A 24,354-nucleotide genomic window follows, 5' to 3' on the forward strand; every position below is an offset into this window, starting at 1 on the left:
AAGTAGAGGCAATGAAACAAGAACAATTTACCTTTATTTCTCATTCGTTTGTTGGTGTCATCTTCTTCCCAGAAGGTTGTCTATCACGGATCTCCACCACTGTCTGTCCTGTGCTGCCCTCACACATTCCACAAAGGTCATCTTCATCCAGTCCACTCTATCCGTCATCCAGTTTCTCCTTTGCTTCCCTCTCCTATGTTTTCCATCAATTTTCCCCTCCAATGACTGTCTCTGTCTACCATTTACTCTAGTGATGTGACCAAAGTATTGTATCTTTCTCTCATTTATATAAACCTTTTAATGAAGGAAAATATCACAAGCCACTTCACAGGGGAATAATCAGATAAAAATACCTGGCAAAACAAAGCAGGAGACATTAGGGTTTCTGCCTAAAAGCTTGGGCAGAGAAGGATCTTAAAAGAGAAGGCAGAGGCGGAGAGGCAGAGAGGATTGGGAACACATTTCCAAAGCTTAGGGCCAAACGGATGAAGGCAGAATTGCCAAAGGTGGATAGAAGGAGTGAAGAATGGATAAGAGGAAACTCGAATGACTGTTAAATCCTGATAATGTAAAGGCCCCAAACTAACGATCAATTTGCTACTTTACTCTGCTCCTTCTATCATTTAAAAAATATTTTTGTATCTTACTTGGAAAAATGATTGATTCTAAAGCTTACATCAATTCAGCCTCAGGGCATAATGGGAAGTTTATTTTAAATAAATAAACCCTTGATGATGTACATAATATGTAAGAGGTTGAAGTTGGGACAATGCAGAAGCCTCAGAGGATGTAGGCCAGAAGGTCACATCCTAACTGAGAGCAGGCTTCCTGACTAAAGGAAACATTAGTCTCTTTCTCTCTCTCTTTTTCTGTCACTGTCTTCACCTTCTCTTTCCTTTTCTTTTTCTCTCGCTGTTTATTTTGCTCTCTCCCTTTCTCTTTCACTCAGTTTTTTTCTCTTATCTTTGTCTCTATCGTTCATGTTTCTCTTTCTCGCTCCTTCTCTCTCTAGCATTTACTTGCAGCTTCTCTTTTTCTCGATCTTTCTCCCGCCCTTTCTCTGCTTCTGTTCCTGTTCCTTCCTTTCTCCTTCAAACAGATCAACACTAGCAATCTCATTCTTTAGTAGCACAATGACTCAGTTCTGCTTGAGGGTTTATCTGATCAATAAGTAAAGATATCACGCAAAAGGATACAATAAGTATAAACTAAGCACTCAGTAATAAATCCATCAAAACAGTGGGCAATGAAACACGACCCCACAGAGATGCATGGAACATCATGAAGTTCACTAGCCATCACCGTCAAACATCATTTTCCACTCATAACTCCGTCAGCACATCCCTAAATGATACCTTATGCTGTACGTTAGTGATAAATATTTTGAGAGCTCAGCTGCCATGTAAGATTTGCAGCCATGCCTGGGCCATATAGAGCCACAAATACCAGAAAAAATACAAGTGACACTGGATCAACATAAGCTCTGGTTTCTTGTATAGATTTTTTGGCTCTTGCAAGGAAAGAAATGTTAGATGGGGCAGTGCAGAGGGAGCTTTACTCTGAATTTAACCCCGTGCTGTACCTGCCCCGGGAGTGTTTGATGGGACAAGGGTAGAGGGAGCTTTACTCTGTATCTAACCCCGTGCTGTACCTGTCCTGGAAGTGTTTGATGGGACAAGGGTAGAGGGAGCTTTACTCTAATTCTAACCCCGTGCTGTACCTGTCCTGGGAGTGTTTGATGGGGACAGTGCAGAGGGAGCTTTACTCAACTAGAGTATTGTGTACAGTTCTGGGTGCCACACTATAGAAAGGATGTAACCACATTGGAGACAGCGCAGAAGAGGTTTACAAGAATGGTTCCAGGGATGAGACACTTCAGTTATGAGGAAAGATTGGAGAAGTTGGGACTGTTTTCCTTGGAGAGGAGAAAGCTAAGAGGAAACTTGACAGAAGTTTTCAAAATCATGAGGAGTCTGGACAGAGTAGATAGGGAGAAACTGTTACCGCTCGTAAACGGATCGAGAACCAGAGGGCAGAGTTTTAAAGTGTTTTGCAAAAGAAGCAAATGTGAGGTGAGAAAAAAAAACGTTTTCACACAGCAAGTAGTTAGGGTTTGGAATGCACTGTCTGGAAGTGTGGTGGAGGCAGGTTCAATTGAGACATTCAAGAGGGAATTGGATGATTATTTAAATAGAAACAATGTGCAGGGTTACGGGTAAAAGGCAGGAAATTGGCACTAAGTTAAAATGCTCAGAAAGCCAGTGCAAACACAATGGGCCGAATGGCCTCCTTCTACACCGTAACAATTCTGTGATTCTCTTTATCTAACCCCGTGCTGTACCTGCCCTGGGATCTCGGGACATTCAAAAGTGCTTTATGGCCAGTGAAGTGCTTTTGAAGTGCAATCGCGACTGTGTTAGGAAACTTAGCAGCCAAGGACAGCAAGCTTCCCAAACAGCCAATAAAATAAATGTTCAAAAAATTTGTTTTACTGATTTTGGTGAGGGTATTGGGACGAACCCTCCTGCTCTTCTTCGAAATAGTGCCACCTGATCTTTTACATCGTCCTGAGAGGACAAGGCAGAGCCTCGGTTTCTCAGCTCAGTGGAGAGACGGTGGGTGGAATTTTCTGTGCCCGCTGGCACTGGGCATGCTTGGCGGTGTGAGCGGACAATATGGCAAGAAGGCCCAAAACTGGTTTCACGATGCCGTGAAACCAGTTTGCGATTGTCCACTCAGCCCGTCGATGGCGGGCCGTGTTTCCTGCCATCAGACATCAGGGACCTCAATGTAACACATCCGCATATCATTATAAGGCGAGCCCGCCAGAATCATTCTGCCCTCGCTGGATCATCCACCCACATCGGCGTGTGTGTTTCACAACAGCGTATATAAGGCATGCACTTGGCAGGCTGCACTTTGAGGGGAATTCGGAGGTGAGTGCACTGTAACATTGCGCAGCGCTCACGAGCGTCACCTGTTGGACTTCAAGGTTGAGGTGTGTTGGGGCGGGGTGGGGGCGGTGACAAGGGCTGCCCTACGGTTGAGATAGTGCACAAACACGTGCGGTGTGGCAGGGATGGAAGCAGCCACGCATCAGGGAAACCTTGTATAAAGTGATCATTTCTCTGTAGCTGAGGCAGTTCAGATGCAGCCACATTGACACATGTGGAGTCGGGTCTCTAGCTTATCTGCCCACTCAAGCAATGCAGGGGCATGGAAGTGCCAAGTGAACATACAAACATGGAGTAGGCCATTCAGCCCCTCGAGCTTGCTCCGCCATTTAATAAGATCATGGCTAATCTGATAGTGACCTAAAATCTGCATCCCACCTACTCCCAGTAACCTATCACCCCCTTGCTTACCAAGAATCTATCCATCTCTGCCTTAAAAATATTCAAAGACTCTGCTTCCACCACCTTTTCAGGAAGAGAGTTCCAAAGACTCATGACTCTGAGAGAAAAAATTTCATCTCTGAGGGGCGACCCCTTATTTTTAAAGTGACCCCTAATTCTAGATTCTGCCACAAGAGGAAACATCCTCAACACATCCACCCTGTCAAGACCCCTCAGGATCTTATATGTTTCAATCAAGTCACCTCTTACTCTTCTAAACTCCAGCGGACACAAGCCTAGTCTGTCCAATCTTTCCTCATAAGACAACCTGGTATTAGTTTAGTAAACCTTCTCTGAACTGCTTCCAATGTATTTACATCCTTCCTTAAATAAGGTGACCAATACTGTATACAATACTCTAAATGTGGTCTCACTAGTTCCCTGTACAACTGAAGCATAACCTCCCTAGTTTGTATTCAATTCCCCTCACAATAAATGATAACATTCTATTAGCTTTTCTAATTACTTGCTTTACCTGCATATTAGTCTTTTGTGATTCATGCATTAGGACACCCAGATCCCTCTGCACCTCAGAGCTCTGCAATCTCTCACCATTTAGATAATAAGCTCTTTTATTCTTCCTGCCAAAATGGACAATTTCACATTTTCCCACATTATACTCCATTTGCCAGATCTTTGCCCACTCATGTAACCTATCTATATCTTTATGTCCTCTTCACAACTTACTTTCCTACCTATCTTTGCTCCAGAGCTTTTCACCCCTGGGGCACAGACTGCAAACTAATGAGCATTTTAGTGGACTGCAGAACAGTTGGACAACTGGGCACCTTGTTAAAGCTGACCATGGAGCAGCCACTGGTGGAGGCGCTCACAGCCCCTTGCAATGTCATTATCCCGGTTTGGACCAGCCTCCCCCATGGTTAAAGCTACCAGTGCAGCCTTGCAGCACGGGTTAGGGGAATGCCTGCGCCTGAGCTGAAAGCACAGAATGCAGTCCAAGGGGCAAAGCTGCCGCCAATCGGTCAGATGGAGTGGGGCAGAGGTGGGTAGGGTTTCAGGCAGCCATGCAGCACACTGAACTCTGGTCATGCAAGTGGTGGCCAGCACTCTCCAGGATGCATTAATTGGCCATAAAAACAAAAAACTGTGGATGCTGGAAATCCAAAACAAAAACAGAAATACCTGGAAAAACTCAGTAGGTCAGAAGCAACTCAGAAGAACAAAGTTGACGTTGAAGGGTCATGAGGATTCAAAACGTCAACTTTGTTCTTCTCCGCCGATGATGCCAGACCTGCTGAGTTTTTCCAGGTATTTCTGTTTTTGTTTTGCATTAATTGGCCTTCAGACTTAACCAAGAGAGGTTCTTAGAACACCCAAGCTAACCCACGTATCTTTCCCTTTCATCCTGCAGGAGGAGTACATCAGGAGCATGGAGACTGGTGAACTAGCTGCATGCTTCATGACATACAGAGAGTAAAGATGGCAGAGAAGAGTGCGACAGAGGCTCCTGTTGCACAGAGAGAGGAGAAGAACCCTCTGGAAGAAGGGGGCAGCTGGGGCTTCCACACACGCCACAGTGAGCTATCACTGGTCGGTGCCTAGCTAGACCCAGGGTCTATATATGCCACCTCATTCCTGCAGTTGGCTGAGAAACAATGTCGTTCAAAGACTGCGCAGGTCTAGGAAACTGGTCGGTAACACCTGCCAGCTACTCCAGGATTCGGTGCCATGGATACATGGAGGGCACCCAGCGCCAGTGGCCATGAAAGTGACTGCAGCGCTCAATTTTTAATCCAGTGGTTCCTTTCAGGGCCCCACAGGTGATCACTGTGGGATATCACAAGACTCCAACCTCAAATGCATCCATGAGGTCACGGATGCCATCTTCACGAGGGCACACAACTTAGTGCATTTCGCCCACAACCAAGAGAGCCACGATGCAAGAGCGATTGGATTTGCCCAGATCTCGGGCCTCCCACAGGTGCAGGGTGCCATCGACTGCAATAACGTGCCACCCAGATCTCCATCGCAATACATAGTCAACTATGTCAACTGCAAGGGCTTCCATTCGCTGAATGTGCAGCTGGTCTGCAACCACCACAAATGCATCCTGCGGGTCTGTGCATGGATTCCAGGGAGTGTCCACGACTACTACATTCTCAGTCGGTCGCAGGTCCCTGACGTCTTCCAGGGTCCACAGAGGCTGCAGGGATGGCTTCTTGGGGACAAGGGCTACCCACAGAGGACTTGGCTGACGACACCTGTGCGGCGGCCTCAGACTGCAGCAGAGCGACGGTATAACAAGGCTCATGCTGCAACTTGCAACTTGGTGGAGCAGACGATATGGATGCTGAAAATGAGGTGCCTGGACTGGTCTGGTGGAGCCCTGCAATACAGTCCGCAGAGGGTGTCACGCATCATCATTGCCTGCTGCACCCTTTACAACCTGGCGCTGCAACGGGCGGAGAAGCTGGCTGAGGAGGAGATAGAGGAGCTGGAGATCTCCTCAAATGAGCAGGACCTTGATAGTGAGGAGGTCCTCGAAGGCGACAATGATGGGGATGAGGCCCTCGCACTGACCAAATGAGGCGGGTGGGTTCGGGAGGCCTTCATAGCTGCTAGATTTGTGAAGGATGATGACGACATGCAGTGAGGAGACACCATAGATCGTCACATTGCATCTATGTATGTTTGATTCCAGTCTGGCTTATGGCAGCACATACCCTCTGTGTTAATGCTCCTGTCTTGGAGACGCAGTGGAGGCCCTAATAGTTGCTCAATTGCAGGAGGATGATGACGACATGCAGTGAGGGCACTCCATAGATTTTCACATAGCCTCTGAGAATGTCTGGTTGAGGGCAGCTCGCTTGCGCTCTGTGATCAGGGTCATATCATGGAGATGCAGCCATGGCACTTTAAAAGCACCTTTGTCTGCCTTCATCATCTGACCCCTTCAGGAGCACAGAGTCATTGGTCACAGATGCTGAAGAGAAGGGGGCCATCCCCACCTTAAAGGTGCTTAGAGCACCCAGAGAGGATGGCGGAACTTGGTGTCGCCTGCCCACAACATTCTGGCAGCAATGACAAGCACCATCCCTAATGACAAGCAGGGATCCCTAATGCTTCCAGGGAGTGAGAGGCAGGACCATCACATTGTTGGGAGTTTATTTACAATAGTGAACATTATGTACAAGTGATTAACACCCGTGCCCAGGGCTGTGCGACCACATTTTCTTAACCTTCCTAACCCTGCCTGTATGATTTGGTGCTCCCTGGACATCCACAGTGGAGGTGGAGGCAGCCTACTGACTGCTACTTCCTGCCTGTATGACCTTGGCAGGCATCCTCTGAGGGGCTGAGACCTGGAGGGCCCCAACCTATTTTCGGGATGCTGCTGTGTGGCAATGTCACCCTCCTCGAGCTATGGAGCTGAAGCTATTGGGGTCACAGCAAGACAGGATTCGGATAGGCTGGACACTCCCAGAGTCACCTGGGTGAATGGCCCCGGGATGTGCATCCTCCTTCCTATGGGTGCCTGAGGGCCCCCAGCTGACTCCTTGAGGAGAAGAGGTAGTTGGAGTGAGATTGAGCTGCCCAGCATCCTTCTCGCGTACACACTGTTGGAGGCCAACTATGGCGTCAGCAATGGAGTTCAGCCCGCGCAGCAGTGCAGGAGCGACATCCTGGACCAAGGTCTCCATGGCGGCCATAATTCTACTAGTGTTAACCTCGGTGCGTTGGCATGCAGGCGCTATCAGCTCAGCCTGAAGGCGGGCGAACTCCTCCATCGTGCCTTGTAATCTGAGGAGTGCAATGGACATCCCTTCCTGATGTTCCCTAGCTTGCCTTTGCAATTCCAGCAACTGAGGCATGACCGAGTCCAGAGGCTCGTCATCTGACTCGGACTCAGCATATTTCTGGCCTCCAGCAGTCCTCCGAGTGCCAGACACCTGCGGAGTCCCTGCTGCTGCCTGCTGTGGATCAGAAAGTGAGATGTGCTCACCAGATTGTGATCCCGAGGCTACTCTAAAGCTAGGTCCCACCGAGGTGCATGTCTCTGCACTGGTGGAGGATGTGGGTGAAGGCTGTGACAGGACTTCAAGGAGAGTACCTCCAGGTTGCCCTTCAGAGGTTTCTTCAGAGCTTGATTGGAGGCCCTGGATCGTGGACTCTCTTGGCTGTTTGGCAGATGTGCCTGTGGAAGCAAGGAGAGATAATTAGTGCATGGCAGTGGCCTGTGAAACAGGACACATCACTCACAGCATGGTGACGGATGTTGCAATGCTGGATCCTCACTTGGTTGAGCACCACCAGCCTCACCATCAGCATAGGAACAGTCCAGATACCAGCCAGCTGGATGGCTCTGTTTGCAAAGTCCGTGAGGTCCTTGATTTCAGGCATTCCTCCACCAGTCTGTGAGCTCTCCCTCTCGTGTGCCAGCTTGTCTGGCATGAATACAGGTGGAGAGAGTGTAAGCAGCATGCCTGCCAGAGCAGATGATAAGTATGCCTGGCATGTGTGGGTGGTGCGTGGACGGGAAGAGGACAATGAAGGTGCGTGTGAGAGATGATGTCCCTTGAACCGGCAGTGAGGGCCCTGTGGATGTGTGATGGGTTTGTGAGTGTGTGAGTTGAGAGTGATGAGATGAGTGACTTACCTCAGTGGAATGAAGGAGATCATTTATCCTCTTGCAGCACTGGGCAGCTGCCCTCTTTTGCAGGGCATTGGCGCTGACCACCGCCTCCCAACTGGATTGGTGATGTTGCTGCCCATCCTGTTGTCAGAGTGAAGGTAGAGGACATCATGGCGGGCTCCATGGCGTCCAAAAGGTGCTCGAGGGACGTGTCATTAAACCTGGGGGTTGCAGTCTTTTTTGCCTTTCGGGGCCATGTCTTCCATGCAGCAGTCCTGGGCTGGAAGCACCGAGAGGTGTGCGTGTGGTTGCACTTTAAATATGACGCCTTATGTGATGAAGCGGTGAGGTGGTGGCGTGGTGGGTGAATGAGAGCCCGCCCACCTGCCATTGAATCCCTGTTTTTCCCAAGGATATATAATTAATGCAGCGGGTTTGGGACGATATGGTGTGAGAAGCTGCCATTGCGGCCGACGGGTAAAACGTCATTTTCCCCACCCGCTATCCCACTTAGTGCAAATCTGGGACAATTCGGCCTGGCATCTCTGACAATGCAGCTCTCCTTCAGTACTGCACTGAAATGTTGGTATGGATTACATGTCATGTCTCTGGAACTGGACTTGAACTCAATTTGTGGCTCTGTCCACTGAGCCATAACTGACACAATAGGCAGAATTTCCCCTGGCTAGTAGAGCAGGTTCCAGGGCATGCATGATGAGAAAGTCCTGGAAATTGGCATCGGGTCAGGGTCCCAACATGGTGCCCTCTTTTCCAGCTCTCCCCCGGCAGGTTTACAAGTGAGCAGGGAACCCTGTTGGATCTCATGGGTAAGCAATTAAGAAATGGCTGAGGCAGTTAAGAAGTTCAGACCCGTTTTATCTCTGAATTCAGGATTTCTCAGCCAGACCAACTGTTTCCCAACCTGTCAGCAAGTCCCTGGATCACGGAGACAATTGCACAGTAGAAAGAGCTTCCTCAGTGAAGCTGATGAACTGTGAAAGCTTTCATCAGTTACACTGAAGAACACCGGTGATGGCCAGGTGAGAGTGTGCTGTTCGAAGCACTCCTCCTCTCAGAGAATACTTTCACTCCTCAACAGGTGATTACCCACTTGCATGGAAGACACCTCCACCTGTCTGGCACTTCACTCAGTTTCAGCTGCACTTCCCTGCTGGGAGCAGTTTATGCAGATCCACCTTCCATCTCTGCTGAGGATCAAAGGCAGGGGGATCACCACTGCCAATAGCTCCAGCAGGAACAACACCAGCAGCAGAATCAACTGCTTTCCCCTCAGCTACATACACGTCCACAGAGCAGAGCAGATGGACACTGAGATCCAGCTGATTGGAGCTGGGACACTGAACACACACACTCTTGACATGTCTGAGTACCAGTCTCTCAGGAGGATCAGGACTCGCACGGCAGGTTGCCACTGACATTTGCATCTTCATGGAACAAGGCCTCCTTCCCAGTGGATCATGTGGACATGCGTGGCCATCAAGGCGCCTGTCACTGGAGGACCATCCCACCAATCCCAACCCCAACCCCCGGGTCTCTGTTTGTCACCAAGTTGTGTGCTCTCTCCTGCAAGAGGAGAAAGCTGGGAGAGGTGTGAGTGGTTGTAATGGCTTGTGATGTGGGGAGAGAGTGGAGGGTAATTGTGAGGCATGGGTACAAGATGGGTGAGGCTGAGGACGAGCGTGAGAGTTGGCTGTTCAGAAGGGGATATGAGATGCTTTCAGAGGGAGGAATGAGTGCAGTTGCCACGTGTTGTCTGTGGAGTGCTGTGCAGGAGAGTGCTGGGAAATTCAGTGTCAAATGTCAGAATTGGCAGTTGACAGTGTTTCATCATTCCCCTGCCCTGTCCTCCTGAGGTCATGGATCCTTTTGGTGCACTGTCTCCAGGTTGGAGGAAACACACTCCTGCTGCTCATTCCCTCAGCCACTTCAATCCAGACTTGCTAGGTTGAAAAGTTGTCCTCTTCGTCCCATACTTGAAAGAGTTTACCTTCCTGCAGTCCCTCAGATCTCACAACAGGACCTCCAGGTAAGAGTGGAAGACCTGATGGGCAAGTTTCATCTCCATTCCTGTGGTTGCTGCAGCCTCAAAAATCCAAGTGCTGGTGCATTTTTCTGACGCATTCTGTGGTCCCTTTAAACAGAAATACTTCCTCTGACAGAGTGAACATATTATCCCACCCAACCTCGCTAATTGGCTGGGGACCCAGAGCTGGGATGGCAATTAGTTTGCTCTGGTAAAGAGCAACGGCCAGTGCCCAATTCAGTGACTTAGGTTCCAAACCTGAAAATGGTCCCTTCATTCCGGCAGGGACTAAGGTGAGAAGATTCTGCCCAATATCTCCAGGTAGTCACTGATGCTCGGTCTGTCCCTGGCCCCAGTGAACATGGCTGAGATTGCTATCTCTGTCAGTTTAAGTCATATTCTATCAACAGTTGGTATTGGCCTGGACCATGGCACAGTTGGACCATTTATAAAGTCTCACACTAATCATTTCTTTAACAGGCTTCCTGAAGGAGAGAATCTCTCTGCAACAGAGGTCCTAACAGAGGGTCACAGTGGTCCAGGCAGAGAGAATCTCTCTCTAACAAATATACTGATGGAGAGGCACCTTCTGTGGCAGAGATCCTGATGGATATTCCCACTGTAACAGGGCTCCTAATATTGGATTCTAATTCTAAACTTCCATTTGTGCGAAAGAAGTCTTCACCAGTGAAACTCCATCGTTGTAAAAAAAGTTTGTGAAACTTCCTCTTTGAGAGGGGTCCAGCCAGTCTTGACCCCCTCCCTCTTCAAGTGAAACATTTGCCAAGTTAGGTGACTAAATAGAAAAAAACAAGTGATGTTACTGAAGGGTAAGTGGGGTTTGTTTGATCTGTGATTGCAATACAAAATCCCCTGCTCCCTTTGTGAGAGTAAAAACTTCCCCCAATGGATAAGTCACACTCTATGTGAAACAACAAAAGTTCCCATTTTTATATAGTGGCTTCACTGTAGTAAAAATGTCCGAAGGTGCTTTATGGCAGAGTTATCAGACACTGAGCCACGTAAGGAGATATTTGACTTAAATGTAGGGAGAATGATTAAGAAGTTTTCAGATGATCCAAAAATTGGTTGTGCAGTTGATAGTGAGGGAGTAAGCTGGCGACTGCAGGAAGATATCAATGGACTGGTCAGGTGGCAGGAAAGTGGCAAATGGAGTTCAATCTGGAGAATATCAGGCAATGCATTTAGGGAGCACAAACAAGGCGAGGGAATTCACAATAAATGGTAGGATACTGAGAAATGCAGAGGAACCGAGGGACCTTGGAGTGCATGCCCATAGATCCCTGAAGGTCACAGGACTGGTGCCTTCAGGACTGTAACCCAGTACCAGAGGGTGATGGATGCTGTCAAACTGTACCCCAATACAGGCAATGCTGAAAACAGAAAAATTGCATAAACCATTACTTTCAGGAGGAGGGAAGAGAGCTGGAGATTTTGATACAACACAAACTTTAATTGAAGTGGAGGTGAGGGGTTGGAGCCCTTGGTGCTGCTTCAAGATCAGACTCCCTGGCAGGGAACATGACCAACTCAAATTTTCCCAGTAAATCTCCAGCTCTAAAACTCTCCTCACTTCGTAAGCTGATACAACAGTGTAACACAATATAAAAATATCTGGTTCTATCCACGGATCACAGATGCTGAGAGTTACGAGCTCAGGAGGGAAATGAGACCATGAGCCAAACTCAAGCATAGGGGCAGGCGCTATTTAATCCGATGCCATCACACCTGGGCTCGTAAACTTCAAAGGAAGGCTGTGTGATATTTCTCTGTCCTTGGCAGTGATGGGAAGGCAAATCCTATGTTAACAGATGTATTTTACATTTAATCGTAAATGGTTAATTAATGCAGAGCTGGAGGGTGCCATCACAAACCTCCGTGCTTGTTCTGTCGAATCATGCTGAGAAAACATTTTATAAAACTGATGTTTCTCACTGATCAGAGCAACTTGATCTTCAAAAAGAAACAAAATGTTTTAGTAAGATATACAATAATCCATTGATCATCCATCATTGGATATCTGCCCTGCCCTCCAAAACGGCACACTCTTTCTAAGATGCAAACAACAGAGGAATCTTTAGTACATTTTAAAAAGGATTATTCAAATAGTCAAACTTTATAATATATGGAAATAAATGATTATTGTTACAATTTAAGGTGAGATTTAATAGAGGTGCTCAAAAACATTAAAGATTTTGATAGACAAGAGAAGGAAAAACTGTTGCCATAAATCAGAGGACACACAATGAAAATTAACAAAAAAACCAGAAGGGAAACTGTTTTCAGTGCTGTTGTGCTGATCTGGAATACGCTATCTGAAAGGGCGGTGGAAGCAGGTTTGACGTTAGTTTTCAAAAGGCAATTGAATAAATACTTGAAGGGAAAAGAATTGCAGGGTTATGGAAAAAGGGTAGGGGAGTGGGACTAATTGGACAGCTCTTACAAAGAGCGGGCACAGGCTTGATGTGACGAATGGCTTCCTAGATCATCTTATGAGTCTACATTTTTTTTTAATTCATTCAAGGGATGTGGGATTTGCTGGCTAGGCCAGCATTTATTTCCCATCCCTAATTGCCCTTGAGAAGATGGTGGTGAGCTGCCTTCTTGAACCGCTGCAGTCCATGTGCTATAGGTACACCCACAGTGCTGTTAGGGAGGGAGTTCCAGGATTTTGACTCAGCACCAGTGAAGGAACGGTGATACATTTCCAAGTCAGGATGGTGAGTGACTTGGAGGGGAACTTTCAGGTGGTCAATTATCTGCTGCCCTTGTCCTTTTAGATGATAGTGGTTGTGGGTTTGGAAAGTGCTGTCCAAGGAGCCTTGGTGAATTCCTGCAGTGCATCTAGTAGATGGTACACACTGCTGCTACTATGCGTCAGTGGTGGAGGGAGTGAATGTTTGTGGATGTGGTGCCAATCAAGCGCGCTGCTTTGTCCTGGATGGTGTCAAGCTTCTTGAATGTTGTTGGAGCTGCACTCATCCAGGCAAACGGAGAGTATTCCGTCACACTCCTGACTTGTGCCTTGTAGATGGTGGACAGGCTTTGGGGAGTCAGAAGGTGAGTTACTCGTCGCAGGATTCCTAACTTCTGACCTGGTCTTGTCATCACAGTATTTATATAACTAGTCAAGTTCAGTTTCTGGTCAGTGGTAACCCCCAGGATGTTGATAGTGGGGGATTCAGCGATGGTAATGCCATTAAATGTCAAGAGGTGATGCTTAGATTCTCTCTTGAGTTTTAGGCGTTCCCATTCACTTCAGCAGATGGCAATCTGCTATTTTCATGAAAAGCTCTTGGTAAATGTAGTGACGTTTTTATATTTGTTATATTTGCCTCGAAAAATGGTCAAGGAATGTTGATATGTTGGTAGATTCACAAATAGACTAATTGCCTCTGATTACAGCTTCCAGGCATCACTGCTAATGATTGACAAAGAGTCACCAACAGTGCAAGAGACAGGCAGACTGTGAGGCTCAGTCACAAGGAACTGGAGTGTCAGTCTGGAGGTACATGTCAAACCACAAGTGAGGTTAAGCAGATATTTATTCCTCTAATAATGGTGAATGATCCATCTCACATCCCTACCCATCCCGTACTTGCCCCTCGGTTAAAATGATCCCCACTAAGTCTACAACCTCCCTTCATGTTTTAAAGGCTTGGAATAATGCCCCTTTTTACATCAGGAACAGATTTGGGTCACTTGGCTCCCTCATTCTCTGCCTCACCTTCTGTATCCTCCCCAGTCATCACCTCTACAACTCCCTCAGCTTCTGATGTGGCTCTGTCCGTCCCCCTGTCTGCTCCCTTCCCTCAGCCTCTGCTCCTTCATTCTGCACTACTCCCTCAGTCTCCACCTCCAGTCCTCCCTCAGCCTTCATCCCTCCCTCTGTCTCTGCCCCTCCCTTAGGAACTGTAAAAATGGCAGCTGTTTCACTATGCACTGTATGGCCCAACAGGAATTGTGCCATTTTGGTCTCTTCCTTAGTCTCATGTCAGTCTCGCTCTCCCTCCATTTCTCCCTCAGTTCCATCCTTTTAAGCTTTAGGTTATCAGGTTCGCTTTGTCCAGCGACCGGGAGCTGCGCCTTTGATATTAACACATTAGTTGGTGTTTGAAACAATATAGACAGAGAGACTAATCAACTGAACAAACACTATTGGAACTAAGAGCAAAACACTAACACAATGCGTACATCTTCAATCACCTCCAGCTCTAGACTTCCTGTTACCCAAGTAGCCCACGCTGTATAGCGATTGGTCGATACAGTCACATGGTCAGTTAACTCCATTCTCTTAAAGTTTCATAGCACTCCTCTTTACCACACTTCCTCTTCCTAAATCTTTCTATCTCTCTCTCTTACAGGTCCTTCTTTGCCCTCTTCCTTCACATCAACCCTTTTACGCTATCTTTCCCAGCTTCCTAGGAGCAGAAATAGGCCATTCAGCCCATCTAGTCTGCCCCACCATTCAATTAGATCATGGCTGGCGATCTACCTCAATACCACTTTCCCAGACAATCTCCATATCCCATTAGTCCCCAGAAATCTATTGATTTCTGTCTAGGACATGCTCAATGATTCCACAGTCCTCTCTCTGGGGTAGAGAATTCCAAAGATTCACCACCTTCTGAGTGAAGAAATTCCTCCTCATCTCAGTTCTAAATGGCCTGCTCCTTATTCTGAGACCATGTCCCCTGGTTTTAGATTCATCAGCCAGGGGAAATATCCTATCTACATCCACCATGTAAGAATTTTTAAAGTTTCAACGAGGTCACCCCTCATTCTTCAAAACTCTAGGGAATACAGAATCAGTCTCTCCAATTTCTCCTCATCAGACAATCCCACCATCCCAGGGATTAATCTGGTGGACCTCCGTTGCACTCCGTCTATGGCAAGTATATTCTTGCTTACATAAGGGAACTAAAACTGTACATAATACTCCAGGTGAGGTATCACCAAGGCTCTATACAACTATTTTTTTATTCATTCATGAGATGTGGGCTTCGTTGGCTGGGCCAGCATTTATTGCCCATCCCTAGTTACCCTTGAGAAGGTGGTGGTGAGCTGCCTTCTTGAACCGCTGCAGTCCATGTGGTGTAGGTACACCCACAGTGCTATTAGGAAGGGAGTTCCAGGATTTTGACCCAGTGACGGTGAAGGAACGGTGATATATTTCCAAGTCAGGATGATGAGTGCCTTGGAAGGGAACTTCCAGGTGGTAGTGTTCCCTTCTATCTGCTGCCCTTGTCCTTCTAGATGGTAGTGGTCGTGGGTTTGGAAGGTGCTGTCTAAGGAGCCTTGGTCAATTCGTGCAATGCATCTTGTAGATGCTACTGGGCATTAGTGGTGGATGAAGTTAATGTTTGTGGATGTGGTGCCAATCAAGCAGGTTGCTTTGTCCCCTGGATAGTGTCAAGCTTCTTGAGTGTTGTGGGAGTTGCACTCATCCAGGCTAGTGGAGCGTATTCCATCACACTCCTGACTTGTGCCTTGTAGATGGCAGACAGGCTTTGGGGAGTCAGGAGGTGAGTTACTCGTTGCAGGATTCTTAGCCTCTGACCTGGTCTTGTAGTCACAGTATTTATATGGCTAGTCCAGTTCAGTTTCTGATCAATGGTAACCCCCAGGATGTTGATAGTGGGGGATTCAGTGATGGTAATGCCATTGAACGTCAAGGGGAAATGGTTGGATTCTCTCTTGTTGGAGGTGTCTTTACTTGGCACCTGCGTGGTGCGATTGTTACTTGCCACTAGTCAGCCCAAGCCTGGACATTGTCCAGGTCTTGCTGCATTTGGACATGGACTGCTGCAGGATCTGAGGAGTCGCGAATGATGCTGAACATTGTGCAATCATCAGCAAACGTCCCCACTTCTGACCATATAATGGAAGAAAGGTCATTGATGAAGCAGCTACAGATGGTTGGGCCAAGGACACTACCCTGAGGAACTCCTGCAGTGATGTCCTGGACTGAGATGACTGACCTCCAACAAACACACCATCTTCCTTTGTGCTATTCTGACTCCGAGAGTTTTCCCCATGATTCCCATTGACTTCAGTTTTGCTAGGTTTCCTTGATGCCATACTGGATCAAATGTGGCCTTGATGTCAAAGGCAATCGCTCTCACCTCACCTCGGGAATTTGGCTCTTTTGTCCATGTTTGAACCAAGGCTGTAATGAGGTCAGGAGCAGAGTTGCTCTAGCAGAACCCAAACTGGTGTCAGTGAGCTGGTTATTGGTAAGTCCCGCTTGAAAGCAATGTTGATGACCCCTTCCATTACTTTACTGATGATTGAGAGTAAACTGATGGGGTGGTAGTTGGCTGGGTTGGATTTGTCCTGCTTTCTGTGTACTGCACATAGACTGGGAAATTTTCCACATAACCGGGTAGATGCCATGTTGTAGCTGTACTAGAACAGCTTGGCTAGGGGGCCAAGTTCTGGAGCACAAGTCTTCAGTACTATTGCCGGAATGTTGTCAGGACCCAAAGCCTTTGGAGTATCCAGTGCCTTCAGCCATTTCTTGATATCATGTGGAGTGAAACAAATTTGCTGAAGACTGGCATCTGTGATGCTGGGGGCCTCTGGAGGAGGCCGAAATGGATCATCCACTCAGCACTTCTGTCTGAAGATTGTAGCAAATGCTTCAGTCTTTTGCACTGATGTGCTGGGCTCCTCCATCATTGAGGATGGGGATATTTGTGGAGTCTCCTCCTCCAGTGAGTTGTTTAATTGTCCACCACCATTCATGACTGGATGTGGCAGGACTGCAGAGCTTAGATCTGATGCAAAAACAGAAAATGCTGGAAAATCTCAGCAGGTCTAACAGCATCTGTGGAGAGAAAGACAGAGTTAACGTTTCAAGTCCATATGTCACTCAATCTGTGTTTGGTCTCTCCAATGCAGAGAAGATCACATTGGGAGCAGTGAATGCAGTAGACCAAATTGAAAGAGGTACAAGTGAAGCGCTGCTTTATCTGAAAGGAGTGTTTGGGCCCTTAGATGGTGAGGAGGGAGGAGGCAAAGGGGCAGGTGTTGCACCTTCTGCAATTGCATGGTAAGGTGCTATGGAAGGGGAGTGAGGTGTTGGAGGTGATGGAGGAGTGGACCAGGGTGTCCCAGAGGGAATGGTCCCTACAAAATGTCGGCCGGGGTGGGTGGGTGGTAAAGGGAAGATGTGCTTGGTGGTGGCATCATGCTGGAGTTGGCGGAAATGGCGGAAGATGATCCTTTGAATGCGGAGGCCGGTGGAGTAAACGGTGACACAAGGGACACCTTATCATGATTCTGGGAGGCAGAGGAAGGTGTGAGGGCAGAGGCATGGGAAATGGCTCGGTCACGGTTGAGGGCCCTCTCAACCACAGTGGCTGGGAAGCCTCGGTTAAGGAAGAAGGAAGACATGTCAGAAGCGCCATTTTGGAAAGTGGCATCATCGGAACAGATGCGACGGAGACGAAGAAACTGAGAGAATAGGATGGGTGTTCTTACAGGAAGCGGAGTGTGAGGAGCTGTAGTCGAGGTAACTGTGGGAGTCGGTGGGCTTGTAATGAATGTTGGTGGACAGTCTATCACCAGAAATTGAGACAGAGAGGTCAAGGAAGGGAAGGGAAGTGTCAGTGATGGACCATGTGAAGGTGATGGAAGGGTGGAAATTGGAAGCAAAATTGATTAATGTTTCCAGGTCCAGACGAGAGCATGAAGCGGCACCGAAACAGTCATCAATGTACCAAGAAAAGAGTTGTAGGAGGGAGCCTGAGTAGTACTGGAACAAGGAATGTTCCACATACCCCATAAAGAGACAGGCATAACTGGGGCCCATGCGGGTACCCAAAGCTGCACCTTTTATTTGGAGGAAGTGAGACAAGTTTTAGGAGAAATTGTTCAGTGAGAGAACAAGTTCAGCCAGACTGAGGAGAGTAGTGGTGGATGGGGATTGTTCGGGTCTCTGTTCAAGGAAGAAGTGGAGAGCCCTCAGGCCATCCTGGTGGGGGATAGAGCTGTAGAGGGATTGGACGTCCATGATGAAGGGGAGATGGTTAGGGCCAGGGAACTGGAAATTATTGATATGACATAGGGCATCAGAGTAATCGCGGGTGTAGGTGGGAAGAGACTGGGCAAGGGGAGAGAGAATGGCGTCAGGTTTGGAAGAAATTAGTTCCGTGGTGCAGGAACAGGCTGACACAATCGGTCTACCAAGACTGTCCTATTTGTGGATTTTGGGGAGGAGACCTTCGGTCTGTCCGCTAGCATGACCCAGACCTTCCTGTTGTTAGCCATTTCAACACACCATCCTGTTCTCATGCCCACATGTCCATCCTTGGAACAGCTTGGCCTGCTGCAATGTTCCAGTGAAGCCCAATGTAAACTGGAGGAACAGCACCTCATCTTCCGATTAGGCGCATTACAGCCTTCCGGACTTAACACTGAGTTCAACACCTTCAGACCATGAACTCTCTCCTCCATCCTCACCCCTTTTTTATCCCCTTTTCTCAATATTCATTTTTATTTTTTTATCCATTTATTTTTATTTATTTTCATTTTTTATCCCTGCTTTTTATCCTATTTTCAATCTTTCTTTATTCCCACCACCATGCACTCCCCCAACCCACCCCGACCAGGGCCATCTGTCACTTGTTCATGTTGTTCTTTTCAGAGTGCTTACCCTTGTCCTGCTATTATCACATTCTGCTTTCTGACCTGAATTCCACCAGCATCAGCATCTCCCTTAGCCAGTTCCACCACCATTATCGCCCCTTTAACCTTTTGTTCATGACATCTTTGTCAATCTCTCCTTTAGCCTCCACCTATCGCTGGCCTTCTGTCCAGCTTCACCTACTCCACCCCCCTCAAACAGTATAAATTTCATCACATTTTTACTTCTACTTAGCTCTGAAGAAGCTATGGGCTTGAAATGTTAACTCTGTCTTTCTCTCCACAGATGCTGTTAGACCTCCTGCTGAGTTTTTCCAGCATTTTCTGTTTTTGTTTCAGATTTCCAGCATCCGCAGTATTTTGCTTTTTATCTTAGATTTGATGTGATGGTTGTGGGATGGTTCAGCTCTGTCTATCACTTGCTGCTTATGCTGTTTGGCACCCAAGTAGTCCTGTGTTATAGCTTCACCAGGTTGACAACTCATTTTTAGGTATGCCTGGTGCTGCTCTTGGCATGCCCTCCTGCACTCTTCATTGATCCAGGGTTGATCCCTTGGCTTGATGGTAATGGTAGAGTGCAGGATATGCTGGGCCATGAGGTTACGGATTGTGTTCGAGTACAATTCTGCTGCTGCTGATGGCCCACAGTGCCTCATGGATGCCCAGTCTTCAGTTGCTAGATCTGTTTGAAATTTATCCCATTCAGCATGGTGATAGTGCCACACAATATGATGGAGGATATACTCAGTGTGAAGGCGGGACTTCATCTCCACAATGACTGTGCGGTGGTCACTCCTACCAATACTGTCATGGACAGAGGCATCTGCGGCAGGCAGGTTGGTGAGGATGAGGTCAAGTATATTTTTCCCTCTTGTTGGTTCCCTCACCACCAGCCGCAGATCCAGTCTAGCAGTTATATCCTTTAGGACTCGGTCAGCTCAGTCAGTAGTGGTGCAACCGAGCCACTATTAATGATGGACATTGAAGTCCCCCACCCAGAGTACATTCTGCACCCTTGCCACCCTCACTGCTTCCTCCAAGTGGTGTTCAACATGGGGGAGCACTGGTTCATCAGCTGAGTGAGGTACGTGGTAATCAGCAGGAGGTTTCCTTGCCCATGTTTGACCTGATGCCATGAGACTTCATGGGGTCTGGAGTCAATGTTGAGTCAATGTTGCAGCAAGACATCTTTACTCCAGTACTCAAATCCCCCTACAGTGAAGGCCAACCTCACACCATTTAAGAAATATTCTGTCTTTCTGTTTTTTCTACCAAAGTGATTAACTTCAAACTCATTCACATTATATTCCATCTGCCATGTTCTAACCCATTCACTTAGCCTGTCCAAATCCTCTTGAAGCCTTACAGATTTCCTTTAACTTTTCTTGGATGGACAGTGATCAACACAGACCAGGATCAGACAGCTAGCGTTACATCCTGCAAATTGAGGATGTCCAAAGCAGATTAGGCACAAAGTGTCAAATAAATTTACAGCTTCTGCTTCACTTGTGAAGGAATCCGGGTTCAGCCTTTTTGAACTAGGTTTCAATGTTATATTTTCTATCAGAAGAACATTCACCACTAATGAATTTTAATGCCCGTCATTCTCAGAAGCAGAATTTTGCTAACCTTGTGGTATTTAGCAGGTGGTTAGAGAGATCTTTCCTTCAGGACTCAGAGGGTCACAGGGATTTTTGTCAAGAAAGTGTTTTTTTTAATTAGCAAGTTTGCTGAGATATACAGCTGGAAGATAGAAGCAGACCTTTAACCCTTTGTGTGCCGCACAAAAATCCATACACCAGATTGCAGGCAACTCCACTTATTTCATTTCCAGCACATTATAGAATCCTCAAATTCAGGGATAAGTGCACAGAAATTGAATTTTTTTCTATTTTTGACATGGAGTTTACAGCAAAAAAAACAAAAAATTCATCCCTCCAGGTCTATACCAATATTTATTCTCCACATGAACCTCCTCCCATCCCTCTTCGTCTCATCCATTAGCATATTTTTGCCACTGAGTGTAACGTTTTAAAGAAAACTGCATCAGATACAACACAGAGTTAGATAGAGTAAATCTCCCTCTACACTGACCCATCAAACATTCCCACTGCAGGTGCAGCATGGGTTAGAGACAGAGTAAAAAAGGTGATTACAGATCTGATGGACACAGAATACTTTAGTCCATCAAATGTGACAGAAAGCCAAATCTGGTCATGTCATTCAGGTTAAAATTTAAAAGCCCTGTAGCAGAGAATCATCCCAGTGTCCTAAAATAACGTTATTTTGTAATATTCGTTCATGGAATATGGGCGTCACTGGTTAGGCCACCATTTATTGCCCTTCTCTAATTGCCCTTGAGAAGGTGGCGGTGAGCTGCCTTCTTGAACCGCTGCAGTCCATGTGCTGTTAGGGAGGGAGTTCCAGGATTTTGATCCAGTGACAGTGAAGGAACGGCGATATATTTCCAAGTCAAGATGGTGAGTGGTTTGGAGGGGAACTTCCAGATGGTGCTGTTCCCATCTATCTGCTGCTCTTGTCCTTTTAGAAGGGAGCGGTCATGGGTTTGGAAGGTGCTGTCTGAGGAGACTTGGTGAGTTCTTGCAGTGCATCTTGTAGATGGTACACACTGCTGCCACTGTGCTGGTAGGAAGGGAGTTCCAGGATTTTAACGCAGAGATGATGAAGGAAGAGCAGTTGGAGAAGGATGGTGTGTACTTGGAGGGGAACAATGGTCACTACATTTAAAATAAATAAATTATGTGAAACATTTTTCAATATTTCAAAACTATAAATATGAGTTATTATTAAAAATGAGAATTATTAATTGCAGAAACCATGGATTAGAAAGAGATTAGAGGGCAATCTCTCAGCGTAAACCACTAGTTTTTCAGACACCCTCATTCTCAGAGGAGGTGGACAGATACAGATGGTCAATAGAATAGTTTGGCCTATCCATGGGTCTATGGCCATAGAAGTTTCTCCCATGGCAGGCAAGTGATCAACATTAAATAACAAACAGGACACAAGGATTTCTGTGTCCCGTGCACTGTGCAGGAGATGGTTTCTGCAAAGGGCAGCAAGCCGGTATTCAAAATCATGAGCGATTATCCAAAGTCATGAGGGGACTGGACAGAGTAGATAGGGAGAAACTGTTCCCACTCATGAGAAGATCAAGAATGAGAGGGCACAGATTTAAAATAAATGGCGAAGGAAGCAAAATCGATACGAGAATACCTTTTCACACAGCGAGTAGTTAAGGTCTGGAACGCACTGCCTGAGAGTGCGGTGGAGGCAGCTTCAGTGGAAGCATTAAAAAGAGAATTAGACTGTTATCTGAAAAGGTAAAATGTGCAGTGTTACGGGGAAAAGGCAGATGAATGGCACTAAGTGAGTTGCTCATTCGGAGGGCCGGTACAGACACAATAGATCAAATGTCCTCCTGCTGTGCTGTACCAATTCGGTGAATCTGTAATTCTGTGAATAGTTTCATAGAAGCAACACATGAGTTGGCCACTCAGCCCATTAAGCCTGGTGGTGCTAGTTCTTTAACTGGAGCTGTCTCCACTAATCCCATTTCTCTTCCCTTTCCCTGTACGCTTTTACATTCGAACACTTATCCAATTCAATTTAAAATGTTATTTTAATCTCTGCCTCAGTGACAGTCCCCCAATTCTAATATCCCACTGTTCGAAAGATAAATACGTCCAACTTCTTTTTCATTCATCAAGTAATTGTGGGGCAGTGTGAGGTTATTCACTTTGGACCTAAGAATTTTTTTAAGCGGTGAGAAGCTAGGAACTGTAGATGAACAGAGATATTTAGGGGTCCAAGTACAGAAATCACAAAGCTAGTGGACACTTACAACAATAATAAAGGCATATGAGATGTTAGCCTTTATCTGTAAGGGGCTGGAATACAAAGAGGTGGAATCACAGAATTGTTATGGTGCAGGAGGCCATTCAGCCCATCATGTCTGCACCAGCTCGCCAAATGAGCATTATGACTCAGTGCCATTCTCCTGCCTTTTCCCCATAAACCTGCACATTGTCTCTGTTCAAATAATCACCCAATGCCCTCCTGAATGCCTCGATTGAACCTGCCTCCACCACACTTCCAGGCAGTGCATTCCAGACTCAAACCACTCGCTGTTTGAACAAGCTTTTTCTCACATCACATTTGCTACTTTTGCAAATCACTTTAAATCTGGTCCCTCTCATTCTTGATCCTTTTACGAGTGGGAACAGCTTCTCCCTATCTACTCTGTCCAGTTCCCTCATGATTTTGAACACCTCTATCAAATCTCCTCTTAGCCTTCTCCTCTCCAAGGAGAACAGTCCCAACCTCTCCAATCTATCTTCATAGCTGAAGTTTCTCATCCCTGGAACCATTCTTGTAAACTTCTTCTGCACTCTCTCCAATGCGTTCACATCCTTCCTAAAGTGTGGTGCCCAGAACTGTACACAATACTCCAGCTGAGGTCTAACTAGTGCCTTATATAAGCTCAGCATAACCTCCTTGCTCTTGTACTCTATGCCCCTATTGATAGAGCCCAGGATACTATATGCTTTATTAACTGCTCTCTCCACCTGTCCTGCCACCTTCAATGATCTATGCACATAAACACCCAGGTCCCTCTGCTCCTGCACCCCCTTAAGAATTGTACCCCTTATTTTATATTGTCTCCCCATGTTCTTCCCACCAAAATGCATCACCTCACACTTCTCCGCATTGAATTTTATCTGCCACCTATCTGTCCACTCCTCCAACTTGTCTATGTCCTTTAGAAGTTCTACACTGGCCTCCTCACAGTTTACAAAGGAAGTTATGTTACAGTTGTACAGAGTTCTGGTAGGTGATATTTAAAATATTGTGTTTACACATCAAGGTTGATAAATGAAGAAGCTTTATTTAGGCTAAGCACAGAACGTTATTGAGTTACCAACTCTGGCTGGACATACTCCTGGAAGTTTCAGCACACAACCTCCTGTCTCCGGCAGCCAAACAACATTTTCACCCCATCTCCAATTGTGGAGGGGTGGAGGGAGAGAGAGAGAGAGAGAGAGCAAGAGCGTTCAGAAGAGAGGTGAGAATCGGAGAGGGGAAACAAGAGGGGCGATTGGGGGATGGTGATGAGGAACAAAAGGGAGTGTGATCGGGAAAAGTGGTGGGGGGGCACGATCAGGATCGGGAGGGTGGTGTGATTGGGATAAGAAAGAGGGCAGTCACTTTAAGGGCCCCTGATAGGCCACATGTAGGCCTGTTTTGCTTGAATATTGTGCTGGGGCCTCACACAGGTGTTACATCCATGATTTGACGATACACAAAGTCTAACCCTGTTTCAGAAGTAAACCAGAGACACTGCTCTCTCTTTTGGCTTTAGGAGGTAGTTCAGCCTCTGAAAAACGGGCTCTGTACGGTTGAATTTCTAAGCCAAACACTCTCCAAGTTATGTCGAGGATGGTAAATTACACAGTAAAACACTATAGTCATTAACTGTAAACACACTCTCTGTAAACACTGTTCACAGGTTACTGCTGCTTCTCATTTCACTTACAGGACTTCTGCCTTATTCTGATATTTCACTCTCCTTTCTATCTTTTCTGGGTATGGGTTCCACATTTCTACCTCTAATTTCCTATCCTTCTCTC

At 46.7% G+C, this 24,354-nt stretch overlaps 1 protein-coding gene across 1 annotated transcript in view; it reads right to left on the reverse strand.

Annotated features, from left to right (window-relative positions):
- Positions 1-11,225: 11,225 nt before the first annotated feature.
- LOC144694612 (uncharacterized) overlaps positions 11,226-24,354 on the reverse strand; it is a 65,527-nt gene continuing 52,398 nt past the window's right edge. Inside the window, exon 5 of the mRNA XM_078565212.1 lies at positions 11,226-11,427. Coding sequence (XP_078421338.1) covers positions 11,226-11,427 — 202 coding nt within the window. The remainder of the gene's footprint in view (positions 11,428-24,354) is intronic.

This window comes from Cetorhinus maximus, chromosome 20 (genome assembly GCF_964194155.1).
Source record: "Cetorhinus maximus chromosome 20, sCetMax3.hap1.1, whole genome shotgun sequence".
NCBI lineage: Eukaryota > Metazoa > Chordata > Chondrichthyes > Lamniformes > Cetorhinidae > Cetorhinus > Cetorhinus maximus.